At 40.6% G+C, this 27,174-nt stretch overlaps 1 protein-coding gene across 5 annotated transcripts in view; it reads right to left on the bottom strand.

Moving 5' to 3' along the window:
* Window positions 1-4,899: 4,899 nt before the first annotated feature.
* The window catches only part of LOC105700390 (nuclear receptor coactivator 2), a 149,544-nt gene continuing 127,269 nt past the window's right edge, over window positions 4,900-27,174 (bottom strand). For 3 of the 5 annotated variants that reach the window (XM_012426213.1, XM_012426199.1, XM_012426221.2), the window contains 14 exons: window positions 24,366-25,587; window positions 24,076-24,198; window positions 23,646-23,975; window positions 23,271-23,537; window positions 22,872-23,037; window positions 22,339-22,514; window positions 21,899-22,216; window positions 21,398-21,510; window positions 21,092-21,224; window positions 20,719-21,007; window positions 19,055-19,372; window positions 15,309-15,494; window positions 12,285-12,361; window positions 4,900-6,609 (listed from right to left, as the gene is read on the bottom strand). In XM_012426213.1, coding sequence (XP_012281636.1) covers window positions 6,541-6,609; window positions 12,285-12,361; window positions 15,309-15,494; window positions 19,055-19,372; window positions 20,719-21,007; window positions 21,092-21,224; window positions 21,398-21,510; window positions 21,899-22,216; window positions 22,339-22,514; window positions 22,872-23,037; window positions 23,271-23,537; window positions 23,646-23,975; window positions 24,076-24,198; window positions 24,366-25,587 — 3,787 coding nt within the window. In that variant the 3' untranslated portion in view covers window positions 4,900-6,540. The remainder of the gene's footprint in view (window positions 6,610-12,284; window positions 12,362-15,308; window positions 15,495-19,054; window positions 19,373-20,718; window positions 21,008-21,091; window positions 21,225-21,397; window positions 21,511-21,898; window positions 22,217-22,338; window positions 22,515-22,871; window positions 23,038-23,270; window positions 23,538-23,645; window positions 23,976-24,075; window positions 24,199-24,365; window positions 25,588-27,174) is intronic. The other 2 variants (XM_012426206.1, XM_012426231.1) reach the window with 2 other exon arrangements.

Raw genomic sequence — 27,174 nt, 5'->3', positions numbered from 1 at the left:
AAAAAACGGTGAAAGCTAACGTACGAAATCAGAGGGCAGCACACGGTGCGATCGCGCGACCCTGCCCGTGAGCAATCTCCCAACTCATCTCTGGTGCTACCCTCTGGTTTTGTACGTTAGCTTTCACCGTTTTTTGCCCCCAAGGGCGGCGCAACGAATTTCTGATAGGAGCTCGCGCACTCGCGATGGCGGTACCATCTACCAGTCGCCGTTAACGGCTCACGTACTCGTGATGGTAATACCATGCGACAGTTGCCAGTGGTGGCTTACCTACGCTTACCGAACTGCTCGCTTTTGATGGTAAGGGAAGAACATTCGTGACGCTCCATTTGACTTTATCTACTTATCTACTACTATTAAGTACATTATTGCCTCGAACTCATCTCTATTGGCAATTAGCATCTGGACGTTATCAAAGCATTTTGATCTGATTTAGGAAATTAATAACGCAAAGATCATTCTAATGAAAACCATAGAAATGCAAGTGGAGTTAATCATTGTTTTCTAAATGACTTTCCTGTCGACATATCTCAATTTAATTAGCCCCAGCTACTAGTTCGCTAAACACGACAAACTCGGAGGCTATACATTTATTCTAAAATAAGTATATCTTTATCGAATATTTATAGCATAATATAAATCGTGTCAAAAGCGTCCCTATTACGTTGCCATAGTTTCTTTCATATAATTTTCCCCTATATTACACGTCTTCACTATTGTAAGGTACTAGCGCGCTTATATTTTTCAACTTTCGATATTACGCTATAGCCCAAAGTAAACTTTTGTATTTTTCCAATACATATCCTTCCAATTGTACACATATCTTAACGTTTTTCTTCCACAATTTACTTTAGAGAATAAACTAATAAACAATCCTTGAACCCAACAAAAGCCAAAGTAGAGATAAACAATGCTGAACCATGTTTACATACATAATTACTTTGAATTATGTTTATTTTTATGACACAAGGGTCCCTAAATTACTATAAAATCTTACAGAAATGTCATCGGCTAACACGGTAACGCTATCGTTATATTTAGTGGATCATTGATGGAAGGTACAATCCCGACAAAATCAGAGGTAATAAATTTATTTTAAAATATGTATATTTTTTATCGGTAATATATACACTTTAAAGCATTTCTGCGTGCAACATAAGGTTCTCGTCGATCGTGGTTTAAGAGAGAGATATACTTTTGGACATAAAAGGTTAAGTAACCGGAGTATCTTTTTCACTCTCCCACATTCACGCTGGCATTCTCGGGCTCTCTTTCACTCGTCTTTCTCTCTATCTAGTTTCTCGCTTCTCACTAAACTCTATGGATATTTCGCCCACCAAGACCACGAACCACTAAGTCGTGGACCTTCTTCGCTTTTCACGCCTTTACATAGTCACAGTGCAATTAATTCGCCCCCTAACTCCTATTTTTCTTTCTTTCCTTAACGGGATGCACATTAATTCCAAAAGTGGTCATGGATTAGTACCGCCGCCCTTAATGAAAAGCCTATATACGCATTTCTACTCTTTACCATATTTTGAGAAAAATACAATTTCCTGATTCCCAATGCTAGACGTATAACACATATCTCCTTCGGATTAATCAAAATAATACACGAAACGCCTTTCATTCAAAATATTTGCTAATCCCAAACATGGTTAAATCGGCTAATTGTATTTTCCTCGGGAAAGGAAAAATGGCGTCAGCCTCTTCACTTAGCGCAGCAGAATAGTAGTTCTTCCACGGGAGCCAGTCACAACTATAGGCACCGATTTCGAAAATGATCCCGAAAACTGCTAGAAAATGGAAAACTGCTCAAGGGTGTAATAGAGTTTACCGCTGTAAACTCCAGATTACGTGAAGTACCCTTTATTAATAAATGAGTCGCGCAATGTCGATTGACCTTAATTGTATTAATGTCACAGTTTAATTGAAATTTATTAGAAAACTTTTCAATTTACTATCTTAAGGGACGAATTTTTCTTCAAAGTGAATTTCGTCTATTTGATGTTACTTTGAAGGTGAAGAAATAATCGTACATCGAAATTGCGGGATTTCATTCGAAATTCGGAGTCCATGGCCGGACTACTTCTATGAAAAAAAAAAAAAAAGGGAAAAAAACCAAGAGTACCTTTACATCGTACACTATACTTTCGAGATAACGGCACGTTGAATACAAATCTAATTTCCTTTCGTTAATTCTCGCGCAACCTGACGTTATTTGGTACACATTGGTCGGTTTCCGCTCGTTGACTTTACACTGTAAAACGAGTTGCCAGATCTGATGTTTTACAAAAGCTGGATCGGCAGGATCGTAAAATGGGTCGATCACAAGTAACGTTGAAATCGAAGCGATCAATCACTAACAAACAACTTCTAAAACAACAAATCTGGCATCTCTAGTCACAAGGATCGAAGGAGTCGCAAAAGCATGTCAAAAGAACTGCCAAACAGACTTTTACCAAGCTTTGATTAGTAACAATTCCTTAATCCTTTACTTTACGATAAATCTGGTCAAATTGTAATATTGGCAGCCAAAAATTTATGACAGTTTCTTGATATTCCTTTAATTATCCTAAATATTGTAACGATCGATTATTCTGGTTTCGTTTTTCATACATTTTTTCATTAGCTGGTCTAAGCTTTTGACAATGATTTTAATTCACACTTGCGATTAACAGCTTTCGTCGCACGAATGTCGCTCGACAAAAATCGCATTAACTGTAGTTGTTCTTAATTCCGAAACATAAAAGCTACGATTAAACAAACCGAATCGAATTTACGTCACGAAGTAATTTTATTTCCATATATGACAGTCGTCACTCCAATTAAGTATAATAAAACTACATAAATATGTATTAAAATTACGTTGATTGCATAACTTTATATGCAGAAAATATTTCCACGAAATCGAATTCCAATAAACGACAATCAAACTCCGTTGAATGTTCTACGTAAATTAAAAAGAAAAACTATCGAACAAAAAATAAATGGCCCAAAACGCTAATATTCTTAGTACTAAGACAGTTCTTTCGGTATAAATTAATTTAATACAAAACATTAGTCGAGCGACGTCGTTGACGATTGTGCCATCCCGATTTAAGCGAAATGAATGGTACACGTGGCATCTGTATTATATTTGTATTTATAAAATTATTCATTAGAAAGCACATATGATCTACCTAAAATGACGTAACTCACTTTATAAATATATATACATACATACATCGTACATATATACATACCCGCAGCATACGCGTCGTGCACTCGCATACATACGCACATATGTAGGGGTATACATATACAAAGTGTTCTCGAACCGGCTTTCTTTCACATATATATCTTTATATACGTACGTAAATGTACATATGCATGTATGTACATGTACACATCGGGAGGGTGTCACGCATGTGCTTTCAGGATTTGAGACAAAGAGAAAGAGCGGGGATACCTCTTTCCGACTGGCGTTGAAGAAGTACGGCAATGAAATTAAGTGACCTTGGCGCAGAATCTTTTTTCGGTCCAATAATAAAGACAGGACAGTCCTGATCGACGCGTTTACATTTACAACTACTGTTTACCGTAATGCATCTATTTTGAATCTAGTGAAAAAGACCTCGTGGCCTCCGCGTCGCGACTCGGCCAACATGCCCGAATCTTATGAAGAGAAAATCGCCGACAAACAAAACACTCTCGAAATATAACGATACACCCGGCGAGAAGCTGTACAGGAAACCGACCAAATCGCCCGAAGCGATCGGGGTTCGAAACCTTTTCGATGCGCCATTCACGAGATCACACGGTTCGGAGCTAAACGTCGCAACGCAACATATCCTGGAATCGCTCACTAGCGTTCGCGGCACATTCGCTCTACATTTACCATACAGGCTCGTCACTGCAAAATCTCGGCATTGCTCGCTGATCAAATGATAAAAGTCGGACTAAAAAACGTTAAAAAACAAAAACAAAAAGAAAGAGAAACAAGAGGAAGGTAAAACAAATGATTACTCAAAGAAAAAACAGCCGCATTATAGGACAACACGGTAAAATACATCGTGGCCGCCATCTTGAATAATCGAAAATCCGGTAAAACACGTTCAGGGTCAAAACCGTCGCGCATCGCATTTCGCGTAAAATAATTTTCGTTCTATCACAATTCTTACTATTCGTGTTCACGATTAATCACAAAGCGCTAAAGAAACATCCTAGCATATATTCATTGCCTCTCGCCGACGAGAAATCGGGCCCTGAACCTTTGATGTCCGAGGACGAAGGGCGGCCGCCACGCTGGCGGGTAAAATACAAGGTGCACTTTTTCTCGCGATCCCTCCTGCCTTCTATATTCTACCAAAAGAAGACGCCAATCGAGCGAAAAATAATTTCATCGACACCATTTTAACGCGATCACCCGTTATAACTCGTTTTCTTTTAGTCGACCACCACTGATTGCTAATAAATTCTCTGAAAAATAAGACACTTGCGTGAGGTTTCTTGCATATGCGCGTATATATACACATACACATGTGAATATATATACCACATTTTTTTATATATATAATTAAATGTTCTTCTCATTTATATAACAACGAATGTCGTTTTAGAAGTAATTTAGTGTGCATCTAAGACCCGAAAAGAGAATTACTGAGCTATGCAAAATAGAAGGCTGATTTCTTCTTTTACGTACATGTATATATATATATGTGTGTGTGAAATATATATATATATATTCATATTTATATAAAGGTTCCGATACTATCGAATAGAAATATGCATATGCCAAGTGTTCAATAATATCGATATAATATAATAATAAAATAATAATAAAATAATCCTTATCATAATATTAATAATAATAATGTAATCATAACAATAATATTGGTAATAATAATAATGACGACGTCAATAATAATATAATAATAGTTATTATAATAATAGTTATAATCATATTAACAACAACAAGTATTCTTTGTCACATTTTGGTTGCAGATTCTTACAATCACAAATATATTATTTATAATATAATAGTCAAAAAGATGTTAAATTAAGAGAGAAAAAAACGTGATAGTGCTCTATTTTCTTCACCTGTGTACAATAATTAAAACTATAAATAGTTCTATGTTCAACAGCCAGTGGTATAATAAAGTATACCTTTGAGGTACCTACGTAGTTCCTTTCTTTCAGTGAAGCCAAGCGCAGTACCAACTTTCCTCGTTTCGGACTCGAAAGTCCCCGACGAGCAGTTTTAGCATCTTCCCTGATTCCCAAATCTCGTGGAAAAGCCGAAACAAAGATTACCAATGCCAACAAAGTCGAACCGCTCCCGCGTCTACGGTTTTTCCCCCGTCATTGCACAAACCGAAAATCGTCTAAACGAGTAATCTACTTCCGAAACGCGAGAAAAATTCAAGTCTCACTAATTTCGAAATCGCTCTCAGGCGTTTGCACGAAAATTGCACCGAAAGTACTCGTGCGTAGAATTTACAGAACGCATCGCAAACATCGTAATTCGAGGATGCCTACTTCTGTTTGATTCCGAACTCATTCCGAGAGCGACGTAGCACCGAAATATTGATATCTGCACGGAGAGCAAGATTGCGGTAACCATTGGAGCAAACTCTTAATTCAATCGTAACAGCAATCATCGAAGATGGTCAGCGAGAATCACGCCAAGTCTCTTAGAACTTATTAAGCGGTAACTTTCCGTCGAAAAATACTGCCCTACTTCCCCGTCCTCGTATACAAAACTGTAATAATCATGGCGACAACCGTAAACGCAATTAGAATTTCTTGCCGACCCATATATCGCGGTTGAAACGTTATAACTACGAAATTTTATTAGATAGGTTCTAATTAATTTCACACCTTCGACAGCTACACCCGCAAATGCGAAGTCCTGGGGTAAAAGTATCGGTGTAAAAGTACGACCAGGGGACGTCGTGCCGTGTCCTGGGCGACCGTACAATCGTAGCGTCGTAACCACAACCATTCTATACATAACACTCTACGTCTAATTCGAAAATACACTTAACATTTCTTGTATAATAACCATAGCCTCGCAAAACTACTGTTTCTGCCCCAACGCGTGACTGCTGTTACCGTTACCGCAATAGTCCTGATACCGATAACGTTTACCTTCCCTCCGTGCGACGCAATTGCAACGATCACAACCGAGACGTGGCGGCGACCTAAAGACCCAAGAAATATGCAAATCTGGGCGGCTTACTCGCTCGGGAATTTACAGGTCTTTTCTACAAGCTCCGTTTCCACATCGGCGAAGCCTGGGATTAATTCGCAAGGTTGGAGAACCAAGGCTTAGCCGCTGGTACCGCATTTGGCGTACGTATCTCTGCAAACTGCCGCACGTGTGGTATTACATATAATACAGTAGTTTTTTATCCGTTTACGTATAAGAGCGTTTTCTCTCCCGTTTTTCATTTCCCTGCCCACGCGGGATTCACTTCCCGAAATATATGCTTCACCGACGGTGCTTCAGACTGACATTACGTGCACTTCACTCGACGAGGGACACACAGCCCGCAGTCACTCCGACAGCAACTTCTGCAGCAACGACGACTTCGGATCACCTCGCGCCACTTCCTCCATAGTAGTCTGAAATCATCACGAGTTGAAATAAGTCATCCATTTACATTCTACGAGTTCTGGATAAGAAAAGGATGAGGGAAGCTCGGGAAGCTGAATGGGACATTTTTTCGTTACGCGTCCAAACACCAGAATTTCGAGACCGAGGTCAGAGCTTCGACCGAGATTCCTCAAACGTCCAAACGCGACGTGCAAACAGTAAATACATTAAAAGCGCGGCATATAGAGTTAGAAGCAACTGAAAAAAACTGGGCTAAGGTGAATTTGGGGCATCCCAATTTCGGTGGCATCGATTTAAGGTAGAATATTCATAGGGGGTTGTGGGTGGAATCAATACAAATTGAGATATCGTGATCGGAAAAGGCGCGTTAAAGAGGGAAAATAATTTATGTCCGTATCTATATGAACTTCTCGGCAAACATCCCGATTTAATATCCTGCATTTATACAGGAGTTTCGTGTGCAATTTTTCTGTTTCATGTTTGAATTGCGCTCTTTTCCGTTTCGATATCGCATATTATAAAGCCTCCATTTATTTAATTACGAATGCTAATCGGTGAGCAAATCATAATTGGTTTCCGTGAGATTTCACGAGATTCCTCGGTACGCCTCAAATTTCAAGTCACTGGATCGATTTTAAGCATAAAAAAATTTACCAATTAAGCATCTAATATGTGTACTTCAACGCACGTTAACCACGTCATATGAAAAGATGGGTATTTCTTTGACTACGGTAAAATGAGTGATTCTTACGGTACACCTGACTTCAGTTTTTCGGGAAAAAAAGAAAAAAACTGTACCGAATGTCGAAATCTAAGATTTAAGGGACGTTTAAGGAACCACAATAAAAGTTAAAAATCAAATGTCTCATATCTTGAATCCATGGATCGTTGATCGCGTAACGGGCTTTCAATTGCACCATTTTATAAACACTCAGCAGCAGAAATACTCTAATGTCTATTCTTTGGCACATGGAGCGTTTAAGAGACGGTTAATAGCGATTCTTTGTTGCTAGCTGCCAATACGATTCGCCGCTAATGAAAAGGCACACTTTATACGGCAGTTTTATGCAGCGCTTATAAACCCTAATTTAGTCCTCGTACCAAGCGAAGACTCTACAAGATGGTAGCCCGCTTTGAGCTTAACGAGCTTCTTCAAGATAAACAACCGCCTCTAGTCCGAAGGCTATTTAAAATTTAAAAAGCGGCATAAACCAACCATTGCTCTCACCACGAAGAAGGCGGGCTTAAAGTGCACTAAGGAATTTCTACTACGGAACATTAAAGCCCTAACATGCTCTGCATTTTCTCGAGCGATCGGTCCATAAACATCCCGATATTCAGTAAATTTTAAAATAACATTTTTTAAAACTTTTTATAAAAATACGTTCTTAAGGCATGTATGTTGATGCTGTCACTAAATATAGAAGTAACGAAGAAATCCAAACGATTACTTGATCTACTCGGCAGAAGATGTTATTAAATTTAAAAGATAGCTTGCTTTTTAGCAGAGTTTCCGATCTAAAAATATTTCATTCCGCCCACTCCGTGCTGCGAGTTTTCATCTCGATGGAATTTCACGCATGGATTCGAGTATTTCAAGAAAATGATTTTGGACAAGCTTCGCTGCAACGAAATTTCAAAGGGACATATGAGACTGCGGAGAAAGCTGCTTCCCTCGGGATTTTTTTTATCACAAAAGAAGTTTAAGATTTACAGGGAAAAACGTACACTGATCCCTTTCTTGTATTTCTAGAAAATGTTAGGATCGAAATCACGATTTTTTACTGCGTAAACATCACTTAATTGCAGTTTTATGAAGTCGCAATGTAGTGTAAAGATGTTACATTCTTCAACGAAATCGAGTAATAGCAACCAGACATTTTCATGTTAATTCTAAATGTTAATAAACCTGCTAGTTATATGTGGTGGCAAATAAGTAAGCAGTCAAATTAAAGCCGATATAAATCGGCCAAGAATTACTACACCTAGTAGAAAAATATGCAACATACGTGCACTCGCGATAACCGACTTCATTCATCGTCACATCGCATAAAGTTTCTAGAAACGTAATGGGAAAAAAAGAAAGAAAACAACTGAACATTATTTGAGGAGTACAATTTGTAACATTGTATATTAGAGCTCCAATTATTTGAAGTCTTGACAAATTACTTCAAATTGTTCATAAATATTAAACACTTGTATCATTGAGTCAATGATAAGCATGGAATTAATTAATAGGTATTTCTTGTATGTTTTAAACGTGCAAACTTCATCCGATGAAAGTCTAAGTATCGCCTAAAATCGCGTGTACACGCATCTAGGGCTAAAGTTACACGCCCACGCAAGTTACAGCTCTAAATTTGCAAGCTCCGACTTAAAAAAGCTGTTACTTCGCTTGAGTGACAGGATACAAGTGCCAGCGGCAAAATATGCGAGGCATATATCTCGGCGAAATGCAAAAAAGACTGCAAAGTCCACCTAGTACCGCAAAAGAAGGAATGTACTTCCCAACGAAGTCCAACGCACTTCGGGCCGAGTTGCGCAAACTTCAAACCACCACTTCAAAGAAAAACAAGTAACTAAGTAGAGCAGAATTATCGCATGCATTGGCAGCGAAAAATTACACTTGCAAAGAAAATTACACAGCGCAAAGGTCACTTCGCAGCGCGTCTGTGAAAAAGCATTACGCCTGTTGAAATGTCTCGAAGGATTAAAAAAAAAAAAGAAAAGAATGAAAGAACGAGCTAAGAAGCTTTCGATGCCATCACCCACAATGTACTCTAATTGCTGGAGGAATTGGGAAAACCAACGAAAGGGATTCACTTCCCTACCCTATTCATTTTCCTCGTATATTCACGGAAAGAAATAAATAAAATTGAGATTTAAAATAACAGGATAAACCATCAGGGTGTTATTTAATGCACTGTTGCATGGACAATAGAAATTGGCTAAAAGAATCCTTCAAAATCTATTACACTCACGCTGGGCTTCATATTTCAGAATAGGTTGATTAATTTACTGTAGCAGAGAGACTTTTCGTTAGTCTTCCAGCTAGTTAAATGCAAACATTCGAATGGGAAGTCAAATTTTATCACAATTTCCGAGTGTTCTTTCTTTTTTTCTTGGGAGGAAACAAGTTATCCTTTGTAAGCAAGATTAACATAACAAAGGGAACTGCGTTTCTCGCGTTACGCCGCAGAATCGCCCCGTAATAAATTCCGACGAGAAAGAAAATAAAAACAGAAGTACGGGAGACGCAGCAGCCTGCATTGTTATCTCAATGCATTTTAAGCAAATGCTAATGTCGAAACAAGAGAGTTGCAAAAAAAAAAAACAGAAAGAAGGGACGTAAACTTCGAATTTATGTTTTGCACGCACACAACGCAACCGCTGTATAAATTAAAAAGAAAGTGGTTTAATACCCAAGTGTAGCGCTTAAGTAATTTAATGTACTAAGCTGTTACCTTCTAAGTGCAAATAATAATGTTCGATATTGATAGCAACATGTGCTAATGAGTAAACGACAGTACCAAGTAACGTAAGTAAAGACAGTACCAAGTAACGCAGTCATGTAATCGAAGTCCTCCGTAATTTACTAGTAATTTGACAGTCCGCACTGTTTAAAGCAAAGTAAAAAATTGCCAATCAAGTTTTTATAAACTATGACTAATCTCGCTTAGAAAATAACGTAAAGAATCGTAAGTGCTGCACATATACATGAAACGAAAGGTCAAAAAATCAAATCAAGTCTTTCTGTTTATTTCACGTGGTTTTAAAACGTAAAAAAGTGTGTTCTTTTCAGCAAATCGAAATTTGACGCAGACACATTTAGGCGACACACTTTCTGCAATCCATACTAACTAGGGCAAAAATTGATACAGCTGATCCATTAATCATTCCAATGACATGTCTCATACATCCGCAACTGAGCAAACACAGCACATTGATAGCAGCTAGTCTAAAATGAGTGTCATATAAATACGAGTGTCACACGGTGAGTGCAAGTATTACGACTCAAAATTAGTTATCTCCTGAACCACCAGCGGGATGGAAAAAAAAATCCGAAGAAAATTAAATAATTCTTTTATCGAATTTTTCAACTACCTAGCGTCAAGAATAAAACTCGCAAAAATTATTGAAAACTTAATCAAATTGAGAAATTCATTACTACACAATTGAACAATGAAAAGATACACACACACATATACAGCTCATGAGGCATTCATTGAAGCGATATTTTTAATAGCAGGAATTATTCCTGAAGAATATTGAAATACACGTTTTCAAAACAGAACTGTAAGTTCTGAAACTTGCTCAAAACTATCGTGATTGGCATTAACTACGCACCATTGTGAGTTTTTAAGACACGGCTACAGCAATAGGAAACAGAACATAAAGCACAAAACAAAAATGAAAAGCCAATCATTTGAGCGTTTTCTTCTTTAATTACGGCATTGCTTTTTCTATTTTAACTTAACTTCCAAAAGTTCGACGAATGAGATTTCTAATCTCTAACCTCTTATTCATTCAGGGAATAGCGATATTAACAATTCACACTTTCCGCATTAGTTCATACTTCATTTAAAAGAAGCTTCATACAGATATGCAGATTCATAAATAATGTTCTTCTAAGATACTTCGAGGAATTACACTGTATAGCCAAAATTTCTGCACATTTTTTTTTAAGTAAGAAATACAAATTTCTTGAAAGTAAAAAGTCGTGCCGCAAATATAGTGATTTCTCTTAAGAAATTGTTCTAAATTGCAGCAGGAAATATAACTCATTACGTTAGGCGTCGCGGCATTATGAAAATATACATAATATTTTGACAATTTTAACTGAAATGAAGTGTGTACTGATTTGACGGATTTTATAACATTCATACCACTAAGGTACAATAAAGTGTCATAACCGTTAGCATGACCCTGTGTCTGAGATCGCAAGTATTCAACGAATAGTAACAAAGTAATACCATCCGAATTAAAAAACATACACCCAGACATCCTCCGTGAGCTTTAATCCCCTATTCACCCATCATTTTCTTCACGACTGAAGATCACGATAAAAAGAAGCCCCAAACTGTAGAACCCAATTAAAAACCCATTCAATTCTTAGTTGAAGAGGAAGCGATCAGCTGTTAGCCTCCGCCCCTGCTCACCTGAAAAAAGGCCTCTCCGCCCGAATCAATCAATTCTGCTCAATGAAAAAAAAGAAAAAAAGAAAAAAGGAACCTCTCTACCAGCTCCCCCTTAACGAGGATTTGCCTATACAAGAACTCTAACAACCTGATTTTCCTTTAATATGGAAATTTCTCCACGAGGTCCTATCGAATCTTCCGTAGGGATAAATCTTTTCTACGGGACGAGTTTTCGCGTTTTCGGCAAACTTTCGCCAGAAACCGTAAGAATCCCTTCCGAAGAGACGTCAACGGATCCAGAACCGCTTGAAGGGAGAATATGCGAGAAAGAAGGAGAGGAGAAATAGTGAGACTCGCAAAAAACAGCGGCAACAAGTCTTGCGCTCGGTACGTCGCATAGAATAGTGATTAACGTGTTTTGTCGTGCACAGAGAGTAAGTTCTTAAGCCAAGCGAAAATAGGTAATAGATAGATATATATATATATAGAGAGAGAGAGCATTATAAAATCAAAATACGTAAAAGTAATTGTCGGAGGGGTCTTACCCTGGAGGAAGAGGGGGCGCTTCCGGCACTCCCAATGGCCCAGCTCTTTGCGGGGCCATCGCTAACCACAGCCTCACCTATAGGGGAGATTGTAACGACACGTGTTACCAGTTTTGCATTGCCTTGGACCTTTTTTTTATCTCTCTTCGTACGATTATTATTCCCCTTCCCCTTGTTTAGTTCGTTCATTCCATCGAGCCGTCTCGATGTCAGCGATAGCGAATCAATCGACGTATCAAGAGACGCGATAACGGCTCAGACAAATTCATGGCCGCTATCAGTCATTTACTCGAATCAATAGTACAAGAAAATGTGTAATTGTGTTTCAGCAAAGTTATGAAATGAGCCGTCGCAACATCTAAGAATATTTCTTTCACTTTGTTTAACCGTCAGAACAAATTCGGCGTTACGTTTTATACGATTCTCTTGAAATTGAATTGTCAAAAAAGAGAAACTCTTTGTTCCTGTATTTTAGTATCGACTCTGCGGGTGACGTAGTTCGCTTTTGTAGGTAGATTCAAGCGTGTAAATGCGAGAATACGACAAACGAAGATCGCGGAGCCCATCTTTGACTTTTTTTGAGGGAATCGCTGTACCTTTTTGGGATGAATGTAAAAACGAATCTTCGTGCCGGGACTTCGGGGCCTTAGTTGTAAATGCGATGATTAGGTTTTAGAATTAGATCCGTGTATAAGTTCGAAAATGATGACACTCGATGTGTATGTACAAGTTGCAAATGCCACTAACCCATCGTTGGTCGGTCTTAAGAAAGAGAGTCGTTAGTGCAATGTTGGGTAAAAAGGATTTCTCCTAAATGTCAGTATTATGAAATATTAACGTATAGTTAATTATGATATTGCTTCCCGAGTGAAAAATAAATGTACACGGCAGTAAAACTAAATTGACCCAAATTATTCGATATGATCATATGAACCGATATTAATTATTGTCTATAGCTGATAATAATAAAATTTATAAATTCAAACTCAGCGAATCTTCTGTCACTTTTTATGGACAAAATTGATAACTACGTTTTAAAACGGAGCATGAGACGAGAATAAGTTGATGAAACTCGTTCCATACAGGAAGAGAAAGAGGACTGATTTTTAATAACAGTGATGTAGCAATATTTACAGCACTAAAGGGGTAAACTATCGACCATTAAGTGTCATCTGACTTCATATTGGAACAAAACCCATTGTTACATGAAAAGTTTTCGTTTCGTTTACTCGAGCGATTTTCAATCTGAAATTTATTTATCAAATAAATTTGGCGCACTGAATTACACTGGATTTATACAAGACGAAATTAGCTGCACAACATTATTGTCTTTCATTTTTATTAAAATTTTATTAATTTAAATATCCTTTCTATTCTGTAATACACAAAAATATACGTATCTAAAAATCGCTCGAAAACCGAAAATGAAACTTTCTTCATGATTTCAGTTGCACCTGATTCAAAGGGTTTAGCTTGCAAACGGAAAGGAATCGAAAATGCAAACCTACACAAATGCCGAGAGCGACCCGCAAAATATTGACAAAGAATGATTAAAAGTAGCCCAGACGATGAAAATATGTACAGGGAAATGTAATCGAAATGCCTGCCTCGAATAAGTAATCATTCACTAGGCGCGACAACAATGTATCACGCATAAGAAATTCATGAAATTGCCCAACTAAGTCAAAAGTATGGCTGAAATATGAAATTTAATTTGACAAGGTATAAACTTCAAAGTTTTACGCACACTTTCGTATCTCGCTAATGGCTTCTTAACTGTTTTATGTTATCTCCCGTAATACTTTTCCGCAGCATGTAACATCTTCCAAACTCTAGCATATTAATATTACAAAAGTGTAAAAAAAAAGGGGGAAGAAAAATGATCGCGAGTGCATGAAAAATAAGAAATCAGATTACGAAGTTTCTTGACTGTTTTAGCACGTTGAAAATATCCTTTCTCGATAGAGAATAAACGTGTTATATAAAATAAATGAATAATTAAATTCGGTAAATCTACGTTTTATCAAACTGATACCGATTGTCTGGTCTGTGTCTATCACGGATATTAATAAATATCTCGTCTGTAAGAAAGTTTCATTTTTCTATTTTTATACGTAGCAATATTGGACATGGATGTTTAGTTTTTTCTTCGTGATGTCAGAATGAATCCCAATTATAGTGATTGAAAATGCAAAGAGTGCAAATGACAATCGAAACTTAAATACGTCTGGTCAGTTTGATCAAGAATGCAACATTAGTTGTCACTTACTTCTCTTTACATTTACGTTCTTTAGTGTTCTCATTGGGTATACAGAACCAGGTAAACTATATAAAAGACACACTTACAACAACATGATTTACAGAGAATGTTGAGAAACTGTCTATAAGACGAAGTCTCACAAAAGAATGCGGTGATAAAACAGTTTCCTTAAATAGGTTGTAACCAAACTGGAAAAATAACTAATTCCGTCAACTAAAGTTCAAAAATGAGCCATCGTGCTATTCAATCGTAACAAAGTGATACGAAAAAACAGGAGCTGCCACCTACATGAGAGAATAAGTAATCCGAAACTTAGTCATATAATTATTCCTTCAAAACGAAATAAGCAAAAATTCTAAAATGCATCAAAAGTAGAATTAAAATTGACATATAATATTTCTAATGAATAATGAGACTATAATTTGCTCTCTCATTTCCAGAAACATTCTCATGTTACTCTCATTTAAAATTTCATGCGATTGTAATTATATAAGAAATTACACGTATTCACTTCTCATCTTTTCCCTCTGCTAACAGAATCAGTCCTAAGCATGTCGTTCAGATTTTATCATTAAGTACTCTGATTCATATACAGTAATTACCATTGGAAGTAAGAATTATCGTTTAATTCAAACCGACACCAGAAGTGATAATATACCTGTATTAATGATAATGTCATTCGAAAACATGTCCCGAATTGTCACATTGAGTATCGATCGGTATTAGTTAAATGGATTCTAAGCATAAGGCACGATTGAGCTCACCTGAAGGTGGAATTTCAAACGTCAAACCAAGAGCCTCCAGATCGTCCTGAGAAACTTGTCCGGAAAGGTTATTCGGGATATTGTTCGGAACCCTCTGTTGTTGTTGCTGCGTTCTCGCACCAACAATGGCCCTCAGTTCTTGTCGCACAAACTCCGACGTCATGTTGCCACTGCTACTCGTGTTTCCTGCCGATCAAAAATCAAATCGAAAATCAAGCAACAATTATTTACACACCTTAAAACAAAATTCACCTTAATTGCAAGAAATATATAATACATTCCTTAACTTTTCCGATTCCTATGCATAAAAAAAAAATTAAAAAGACAAAAAGACCGAGAATTGCGGTACCGTGTAATATACTCGCGAAAATGTAATGGAGACCTACTTAAAATATACAAAATCTCGCGGACATTTGTACGATTCGGTACTAAAAGTGCTATCGAGAGAAAGAGAAAGAGACAGACGGAAAGGAGGAGGTGCGTATTTTTATTACAAGCCAAACACATTTACAACCACTAACTTTACACCTAGCAAACTGTCGAATGGGACTAGAAGTTTGCCTCTGAGACCGCGGGTGCGACCGACTTTTTTTCTCTGCGCTTTACTTTACTATCATTTATTCGAAATTATTAGCAGTGCATAAAATGGGATAACCTACGAAGACTCGAAAAGAAATCGAGAAACTCTAAATTTGCGAGAAATAGGTGACGCGCTTTTGGGCATGGTCTACCGGGGAAATAGCAACTAGGGTAAACGTACCAGAGAAATGTATTTCCAATTAAAAAAAAGATTCACGATCTCAAACGCGCATTCAGAAATTAGTATTTTGCGAAGTGAGAAGGATTTTAAAAAAAATCGATCAAGTTCCCCCCGGTATACCATCTTAAACAGTACTATCCTCCGATTAGTTACTCTGCATTATTAGAAGAATGGAAATGTCAAATTCCAGGTTCCGTCAATCCCTATCCATCTCAAAAATGTAGATGTACCCTTTCCTTCCACGTATGTGACTCAGCTACGTAGAAAAAAAATAATAATAATCCTTCATAGTTGGATGCACGTGACATTTCCACTTTTCTCTTAACAACACAAGCCGGTATCCACGTATATCACTTTTTACATTAATATTACAATACGTAAATGAACATCGAAATGACGGTGAGGAAGATGAATGACAAAGCGTAAACACATCTGGGAGTCACTTCGTCCGTATCTCTGTCTTCTTTTTTTTTTTCAGCGAAATAATGGTTCTTGTGCATCGCGGACATTTGTGCATCGCGACAAGATGGCTGGGAAGGGAACAGGTGTTAAACGACACTCGACAATTTCACCGACTTCGGCTTAACCTTACTTCAAAATGCGGCCGAAATGTACACGCTGGATGTCCTGAATCAAAGAATTCAGAAGTCTCCATAGAAGCCCAAAAGGATACGGACGTTCGATGCTCGATAAATAGTACGTTAGCCAACGGATGGCGACGCTATAATCGTCTCTCCATCTCTCTTAATCTTATGGCAATATATAGCGAATTGCATTCTTTCTTTATCTTCCCCCCAACACTCGCCTTTCTATATGTGTCTCTCTTCCTCCCGTATGTGAGATGTCGTTGGCTAACACATTGGATCTCTCTTTTACCCCCATTGCTGGTTTGTTGGCCAACTTTTAAAGCATCAAGCGCTAACATAGGATCTGGGCTTCTATGGAACTTCTGAATTCTTTTCCTGAATCCCGAATACAATTCGCTCACGAATGTACCTCCGTGCAAAAGGAGCGAACGTAATGGCCTCACGTATAGGTATGTCAATATTCCACCGACACATCATCCATAGACGTGACATTTTGGACAAGAGTAGCAGTTCCCACATGGTGCATGCTCCCATATCCGGAACAGAGAATCGTGCACCACGACACATCGAGTACGTCTCTAAATTACAATGAGGGATACGATCCTGTCCGAGGGACTTCTCGTGAGTCGTCGCCTCGGCAGAAATGCAATCCTCGATAGCTTTGATATTCCCTTTCGATTTAGCAGGCTTTGAGAAATCCCGCCTCGAGCCGACGGGATTCCATCGAATGATACGACGCACCTTCGGGAGAGATGAGAAGACGGACACCTTTTACAGGTATCGGTACATTGTTATTTACATTGTGCTAGAAACGTACCGCAAGACATCGACGAGAGCAGCGTAAAGAATACAAGTGTCTAGTCGTTGACTAATATTACATTTTATAATTTACCAGTATTGTTCTTATAAAAATAAAAGAAAAACCCAATGGTAAAGTAACATCTATCCGTGACGACGGATTGCTACGAATTTAAAAAGCGACAAAATTATTCCGTACAACAAAAATAACAATTTTGATCTGTACAAATTTTTATCTAACACTTCCCTGATGAAATTCTAAACATTTGTACCCAATCTGGTTAAATCGCTGTAATAGAATAATATAACTCATAACTGACCCTCAACATTTAAACGGTATATTACAGTGAAATGGACGATATCAAGAAAAAAGATGATTAAATAAAGTAAACAAGATCGCGAGTAGAATCTTTACGTTACTCTCGACCCTGCTAAAATAATGATTAGTACGGAATGCAAGGTATGCATCCAATGGACATAGTCACACGTGTTGGTGCTAAAATTGTGAATGAAGCGCCATGCAACATCTAACTCTATTTTTCCACCAGAGATGCCGTTACACTTGTGGTGGTTTTTCTTGGTTAAATTGCAACGATGTGGTCGAACGGTGAGAGATACACAAGGGATGATGAGTACCGTTGACGTAGGATGACTTCCCTTGTACCCCTTAGATCCATACTGCAATTCATCTCGAAATATCGAAGACTTACTGAAGTTACCGTCACGATGTCACCAAGAAATTATAATATACTAGAATAACGGACCTGCATAAGAACGAGAAGCCAATTTTGACCGTTACAAGTACTTCTTAACAGTAAACAGCAAAGAAGCTGATAATCTCTGCCCGTAACATGTACAATTATCAGTCAAAAATAAATTAACAAAAAAATAATCTAACATCAAATTAAGTATAAGCTTTCCAAGTGCAACGAAGATCATTACATTTTTTATGGCTTTCGACGATGTTTTCCAGTTTACGGAAATGTGTACATAGAAAATGCACAGACCCAACATTCAAAGCACAGAATATTATCTGCTTATATTACTGATAAAATTTGTTTCATTCCCAGGAGTGAATAGGTAATATCTTTCTCAACTTTTGTACCCACTTTTACATTCGGATCAATTAGAACATTCCTTCCAAACAGATTGGCATTTCCTAACAATAGATTCAAGAATACCGATGTCTTGATATTGATTTCATCACAAAACGGAAATGACCCTAGGGTAGATTTATGCAACGAATAAGTCGACATTTCGTTTATTGAGATGACGCGTAATTACCTATGCCACTTTGCAATTCTACAAATCCCTTTCCCGTTCCCAAGAGCCCAAGCTATATCCATCATTTTGGAAGACGACGTAGACGGAAAAATTGGCTTCAAGCTCCCAAAGAAAGCCTCGAGTCTGTACAATTTGCAAGATCCTTCGAGAGGTCTGTCGGCCAGACCACACCGAGATGATCGATGTCTGGTGACTGAAGCATTAGCTGAAAATGCCTTTCGGTGGTTACAGATGGACAAAGGGCTGACGTGGGGTGTAGTCGAGATGGCGATGTATGTTGTGATGGTCACATGACATTAAGAGGTCACATGACTTACCACCGATTTGGTGAGCAGCGGGATTATTGGGAGGCAGAGACCTGGCATTCTGCGCTTCCCCAGGCCCCGAAGGATACAGCGGAACAGACGTCCGATCGTAACAGTACTGATTGTTCGATACGTCTGCTGAGCTGATAGAGTTGGCAGTTGTATGATATATCATAGAAGAGTGTTGTTGGTTGGAGAAGTGTTGGGTGTTGGTTGCGTTGTGTTGATTATGACTCGACGGCACCGCGCAACCAGAGTGAGGATGACTAGGTGATAGGAGAGGTTGTTCCTTATTGACTCCACCGTAGTGCCGGGGCGAACCAACCCCACCTGCAACACGAATCAAATCTACCTCGGTGCCGTTAACCCGTCACCAAGTGGAACTCCTGTCCGTCGAAGCACTTCTACTCGAGCGACGACGAAATCACCTCGGCCGAACGAGTTCGACCGAGTTGTCATGCCAAAGATAGAAAATGGTACACTCCGCGCGATGCCTGACTTCCCGAGGAAGCAGCGATGTTATCTTTGTCTAGACGCCTCGCAGTTTCCTACCGATTTACATACAAGGACGGGAATCCGATTGTCCACATCTGGAAGCTTCAGCTTTTATACAATTTTTCGAAACTCTACACATTTTAGGAGGCTTCGACAATCTCTGGGCATCCTGTACATGTACTATTTTTTCAGTCACATTAATCACTAAAGAAAATGAAACGAGTAAACAAGGCAGACCGTCGAGGTCCCATGCACACAGAAGTGTAAAAACAAAAAGTACATATGCACTAAATGTACCAATTTATATTAACCAAAAAAAAAAGATCTGGTACTGAAAAGAGAATTTCAAGCTGCATGAAAAGTCGGGTTGCTTATAAATTCAATTGATAATACGATGTTAAGATAAATGATAATTGATAATACATATAAACAAAAGAAAAAACTATGTATCACCTAAAGGTTTGAGAACTTCGAAATAATTAACAAGATTTAAGACCGGTCAAATATTAAACCGAGTTCGTACGCCAAGGTTGAAAAACGGAAAAACAAATTAGTGAAGATACAGTCCTAGGGAGATGTTTCATTTTCTAACAAGTAACATATTAAAAACTTTAACGAATACAACGGATATGTAGTAAGTGTCTACCAATCCCGAATTACAAACTCTTTAGAAATCGTATCTACAGACAGTGATTTAGACTACAGCAACACTACAACGAATAATACTGGTCTATGCTTTTCTAACCACCGCTCGAACGTTCCTCGATAAGATCTTACAATTCCCACTACTCCAAGCACTACCTCACCGGCATTCACATGACGGATTTAAAACGATTAATGGAATACATACTTACCCGCATTGCCAAAAGCTCATTGAGATTATCACGATCAACAATCAATCTCATCTACCTTTAAGACTTAGACGTTCTGTTTCCCCAACGAAAGTCGAATTCACTGTTCGCATAACACGAGGGTCGCGTGACAAGCCATACAACACGGCAGATCGTAAATAAGACAAAAATAAATTCCCGGTATTTGTTGTTAGGCTCATTCGCGATTAAAACGCCCTGACGGGAACGGCTTCTCGGTGGCACAACGGATTTCGGGTTAACAAAAAGAAAGGTGTAGAAAACTTTATCTTTCTTTGACGGTGAAATGATGTCAAGAATAGGTGCAATTACCTGGCAGCTGCGTGGTGGCTGACGGAGTCGAATTGGTTCGTTGCAGCCGATACTGACCGGTCGGATTTGCGGCCGTGGGGTTCGGGACTGGTGGAAATTGACTGGCAGTGGGCAAGGCGGGTGGAGGAAAAGCTTCGGCTGGAAACGGAGACTGTCGTGCCGATGCCGGAGTTCCTGGGGACGGCATTGATCGCTGTTGCTGAGCCGCTTGCTGCTGAGCCGCCTGCTGCTGAGGCGGCCTAGCTTGCTGACTGACATTGAACATCCTCGGACTACTACTGTAATTACCCTGGAGAAAGGACGTCGCACCGTGTTATGGATGTTCATCCAAGTTAATCCAGAAGCGGATTTTGGAGATCCCTAGTAAACCAACCTGGGAGACACGAGGTGACAGAGGTTGCGGATGCGGATGCGAGAATGACATAATCCCCGCTGGAGAATGCGGCGAAAGCCTCGAGGTAGCGGATACTTGTTGACCGCTGTTAAAGTTATTATTAACGACAGAGCTGAAATAAATACTACCGTTAAGGCGAATATTGAACGTTAACTTAGTATCTCAAAAGTGATTAAACGTTGAGATTAATTATACCCAAGTTCCCATTACAAGAATTAGGCTGAGTCTATTGCATAGCTTCTCATTTATAGTATGTATTTAATAAATTCAATATTCATTACTCACTGCTGAGGTAACGTTGAAGGATGAGAATACGAGTGACCGAGGCGATGTCCCGAAGGCAATTGGACGGATGCCCCATAACCAGGGGACACTTGAGAATCCGGAACGCTCGATCGCTGAAACCGTCACAAAATAGTCATCAAAAACATCAAACGCTTCCTAATTAAATTGCCTGCTTCCTCGATGACATGGAAAACGCTTCGAGTTCCAGGAAACTCCTTACTTTCCGCAGTCAAGATCAATGTCGCTACTATCGGTTACATCTACTACCGTTACGCGATAAAAATTCAACCGACCGCTAAAGACATAATACATGAACTTGCGAAGCTGTGCTTGCGAAGATATTAGCTCGGCAAACAGCGTGTGCGAAGTGCAACTATAATTAACTTTCCTCGTGTTGTTGCATCAGACCGATGACCGATAAATGTGTTGACACGGGCGAGAACGTAAACATGAATGAGAAAGCTATTGCCGCTGACAAAGTCAATGCTCCAGAACGTGTACCTGTAACGAGACGTTGGGTGCAACGGTGTTGTTCAAGAGGCTGTCAATATTATGTATGCCGGTAGTAATTTGGTCCGTCGCTGTTGCGTTGGAAGGTATTAGCAACTGCTGCTGTTGCTGCTGTTGCAGTAATCTCTGTTTCATTTGCTGCTGTTGTATCATTTTACTACGTTGCTGCAACTGTAACTGTTGCTGCTGCGTAAATTGTGCAACAGCTTGCCTGATCCCAGGCTGAGCATTAAATCTAACCCTCGGTTGTTGCTGATACATCGGTGGTGGTTGGTAATTATGACTCGTCGTCACCGGCGTCGTCCCTAACTATTGGGAAAAGAAACATTCATGTATTTATACGAGCCCTCTTTAAGTATTAACGAAATCAAAAATGATAACTAAGATATACCAAAACAAAGGAAAAATAATGAATTCCGACGTCAACTTACCGCTGTGGAGTATGCCGGAGGTGTGCCGGGTATGGTTATGGTGGAAGACGTAGGATTAACGACAGTCTCGCAAAGCATCAACGACTTTTGAATCGCATTAATAGCCATCTTTTCATTTAAGACGTTGTTTTGCGGCGCTTCAATTACGTCTAGCAGATTCACTATCGCAGACGAATCTAATTAACAGAAAAATGTCACACTTTCATTATAACATCGAGGTATTACAGTGCCATTCTCTAAGCTCCGAGCAAGCTCGCTATATGCATAGACTTGTCAAAAAAGAGCGTTAAAGAACGTAACGACATTAACCGCGAATCTTTTAATCATGATTCTCGGTGAAACAAGAAATTCCAAAAACAGGAATAATAAACCGTGTAGCGGTTACGGGTACATTTAGTAAGCGTAAAAATTCCACTGCAAGATTTAAATGCAAGAACGATGAGGCAAAATCAAAGGTCTCCCGAAAGTTTAAATGAATTGCGCAAGGCAAGCACTATTAAAATAATATCACTCGCGTTATGTAAGACAATTACCCGTGATAGCTTCATCTGGTACTATTTCGATGACCTGATCCAAGATATCTGAAAGATCCGGATCCGACGACTGGTTGTCCCAGCTTCCTGGATCAGTGCCTGGTTGGCGATATTCTCCGCTTCCCCCGAACTCTGTATCCATTTGTCCCAGTTGAGACCTTTGCTGCTACAATGTACGGGATGAATTAATAATCATGTCGTATGACGCATGCGTAAAACTTCGACTCCTCTGGGAATTCATACATAACATCCTACCGCTTGCAATTACTTCATCATGATCGTTACGAGTTTCCCGATATCTCTCAATTGAGATAGAAAGCATACATAGAATAGAACTAGTTGTCTTTGGTATAACTCGTCTTCTAGCATCATAAATATACCAAGAAGCAGACAACGTACTTGACTTAGTATGTGACTGAGGTAGATATTGGTTGCTTGGCGAGGTAGTTGTCTGGATTGGTTTTGGAGAGGAGTACGGGCTGACGTCGCCGTCGTCGTCGTTGTGTTGCTGCCCATCTGCATACTGGCAGAGGACCATGGCTGCTGTTGCTGTTGCTGCTGCTGCTGCTGCTGCTGCTGCTGCTCCTGTTGTTGTTGCTGATGCTGCTGCTGCTGTTGCTGTTGCTGTTGTTGCTTTAAACGATCGCTTACGCGAGGCAACTTATCCTAAATAGAAATGACTGTATTAATAGCGGACTAAGCCACGTATCTAAGTAAATGAGTACGAGATGTCAGAAATGGTGAAACTCTCGTAGCAGAGCTTTCAATGCGCACCTGTGGGGTTGCTGATATCACAGATGCAGGAATTGGTGGGATAGTCGCCGGTTGCGATGGCTGCTTCGCCAGGAGAGACGCTAACATCTTGTTCTTCTCCCAGAGCTTGCTCGTCGCATTGTTCGAGGCATTAGCCCCCGACGAAGAGACTTGATGAGATCCGTCCATGGGTCGTTTAACGGCGACGTTCATGTCACCATCCTCGCCCGGCCTTTTCTGGCCAACCTGGGTAGGGCCGGATGATATTCCGACGTGGTCGGCAGACTGAGACGGAGACGGCGTCGTATTTCGAAACCCAAGGCTCCTTAGAAGAGGGTCGTCGTCGCGATTCTGAAAATGCAAATAAACACAAAGTTACAATTTCCTCCGTTCGGAATTTACCATCGGCTTATATTTTATGCGATGTATAATGTATCTAAAAATATCATACATGCTGATCTAGGAGCTTCCTATCGTCGTCGTGGTCCTTCAACAGCTGTTGAAGAAGCTCGTTTCTCCTCTTCAAGCCGACGCGCGTTTCTTCGTCCTCGTCATCGTTCTTCTCGTTTAGTAGCTTAAAGTGAAGTTAATGACATTAAATACATGAACCCGAAGAATTAACATATCTATGGATAAAGACCTACAGACAAGACTATGCGTGACGACAAATATAATGATGAATCTTTTTGCCACATTCTACGACTATGACCCCGATCCCACTCCATAGACCTGCATCGATACCTGCAAGAGCATGTTGTTCCCGAGCGAGGACTTGGGATGTTCTTGGCTCTTGGGGGCACCGCCAGGACTACTGCGCACCTTGGCGCCATGATCGGTATGATAGTCATCGTCGTCCTGCTGGTTGAGGAGGATCTTGAGTATTCGATGCTTTTGGTTCTCGGGGTCGTTGCTGGGATGATCCTGGGGGTCATCGGAGATACTGGAGCCCTTGGTCAAGAGGTTCCTGAGCCTGCCGGACTCCGCGGCGACGCCCGAGCCGAGCTGATTGCCCTCGGGCCCGGAGGAGGGCTGCCCCCCGGCCGACTGGTTCTGCTGGGAGACACCCCCGGAAGCAGGGTCCAGGGTGGAGGAGCCCGCAGAGCCCACCGACGACGACGAGGAGGACGAGGAGGAGGAGGCGGCGCAGCCCTTGGCGGCGGCGGCATCCTCGAGGCGGGCGTTCCCCTTCTCGGTGAGGTTGACGCTGACGTTGACGCTGACGTTGGCCGACGTCGGGGCGGCGGCCAGGCCCGACTGGGATTCCTGAAGCGGACTGAAGGGGAACGAATTACTGAAGGCGTGCTGGGCGCCGGCGACCGAAGTCGGGCTGAAAGAGGCCGTGGCCGAGGTCGAGGCCGCGGCGGAGGTCGAGGTCGAGGCCGAGGTCGGCCGCAGGGGGCTGCAGTGGGCAGCGGTCGTCGGCTGGGCCGAGGAGAAAGGCGCCCCCGAGGTCGAGGGCGAGGGCGAGGCCGGGGTCGGTTGCGAGGAGGGCCTCGAGCTCGGGGCTTGGCTGGCCCTCGAGTCCGGCCGGTCGACCCAGCCGGAGCCGTTGTCCAGGTCCCAGGTGGAGCTCGGGAAAAGCTCGAACTCCAAGTCCATGCTCCCGGAGAAGTGGTTGAACGGATTACCCGAGGAGGCCAGCGAGGTCAGGGGGTTACAGGAGTCGTTCGCAGCCCCGAAACCCAGGGCGTTCCCCGAGCCGGTCCCCGCCAGCCCCCGAGCACTGATACCACTCACTTGCCCGTTCAGGTGCCCCACCGACATCAGCGGCCCGCCCACGTTATTATTATTGTTGTGGTTGTTATTATTGTTGTTGTTCGTCAGGTTGTTGTTGTTGTTACCACCCGTATGGTTATTGTTGTTGTTGTTATTACTATTATTCGCACAACGGTTACTAGAGTGTCCCGAGCACACTTTGCTGTTGGAAAGCTGACCACCCTCGAGAGGCGTTAAGTCATTGTCCCTGGCGTGGACAAGAAAGAAAACAATATATGTTGATTGTTGCTTCGGTTAGGCATCGCTCTGAGCTAGACTAGGGGGACGGGGCGGGGGTCTTCGCAATTTATCCTCGCACTTTTCGCTGCCCCGAGACCGGCCAAGAGAACGCCTTCGCTCTGCGGGAACGTTGGACGTTCCCAAGGAACGATGGGGTTTTCGTCGGCCGATGGTCTTAGTCACGAGGGGTAAGCGCGAGAGTAAATTGCGGGCTGTTTTTAAGAACGGGTTACTCGTTCGCGCGTTGAAGAACCGATTCACGGAGTTGGCAAAAATCCGTACCCTTAAGCGGGAGGCTCCTAACTTTGCGATTTTTCTCCTTCTCGCCTTGGAATTAAGGCGAAAAGTGAACGCGGGTAATTCGCAGTAATAATAGTGGAATAACTGAGGCACGTACTTTTTCGGCAATGGTATCGTCCAATTTTGACATTTCGTACCTGTTTATACTTCTCGTTCCAAAGCATTCGTTGCAAGGAAGTTGATCTTTAACGACTGTCTCGACTTTCGACCGCCGAGCCAGGAGCCTATTCCCCAATACCGGGGTAAAACCAAAGGGGATGTTGCTTTCGTCTACATAGTGGGCCTATTTTCAATACTTTTGCCATAATCTCCACTATGCAAACGAAGGCTTGAATTGAGTAAACAAAATTCATTTACACCGGAACAAGAAAACACCGATAAAGTCATCTCAACGAAACCGACTCTGAACGTTACACTAGTGTTAGGTAAACATCCATAGTACAAACAATTTATTGTTAATAATCTGATATCTGGAATGAAGCTCTGCAACTTCGTTAGAAAATAAATACACCTTTCTGCTTTCATCCATACAAAACATCCTTAACTGAGCAAAAAACGTTTAATTTCTCTTACTCAGGTGCGCCTAAGGAAAAACCACTAAAATTACCAATTTATCTAATTAATCCGCTCTTGGCAAATGATCCAATAGGCAAGTAATCGCAGAGAGATATCGTAAAAAGCACACTGTTTTAAATTCCATTGCTATAATTAAATGAACACGTCGACGGATTTAAACTTCATTCCACTTTCGAGAGTTGAATTTATTAATAAGAATTACATCGACTAAACTTGGAGATTGAAAGGATCGTTTGTCAAGCTGACGATAGTTTGTACTATGAAGTTGTCTAGCCTACACTACATTAAAGTTTGTTAGGTATCAGAGCAACAGTCTGTCGCAGAATCGGCAAGTTAGGTCAATCAAAGACGACGACCTTAGATCGCGACATCTCGTTTGACCCCTTCAGAAAGAAAGTCAACGGCGACAGCTGGTTTCAGGAAACACGCCACTTGGTTTTATTATTACCACGAGTCGGAAATCTCTTACTCGATAGCCATTCAGCGACCAATAGCGTGACTTACTGTTGACAGCTGCCACTTCTGCACGTTGCTCCTGAAAAGGCACCACAACCAACGCCGGTCGCGCAAGAATTCAGCACTTTGACGTACCGCTTGAGACTAACCGATCGTAAACGTGATTGTTTATCCGAAACGACAGACTGTGCTGTTTACGAATTCAGGGTCCAAACAACAAGCA

The sequence above is a fragment of the Orussus abietinus genome, unplaced genomic scaffold, assembly GCF_000612105.2.
Source record: "Orussus abietinus isolate OABI.00-Male unplaced genomic scaffold, Oabi_2.0 scaffold143, whole genome shotgun sequence".
NCBI classification, from domain to species: Eukaryota; Metazoa; Arthropoda; class Insecta; order Hymenoptera; family Orussidae; genus Orussus; species Orussus abietinus.
This window is presented reverse-complemented; position numbering and strand designations above follow the sequence as displayed.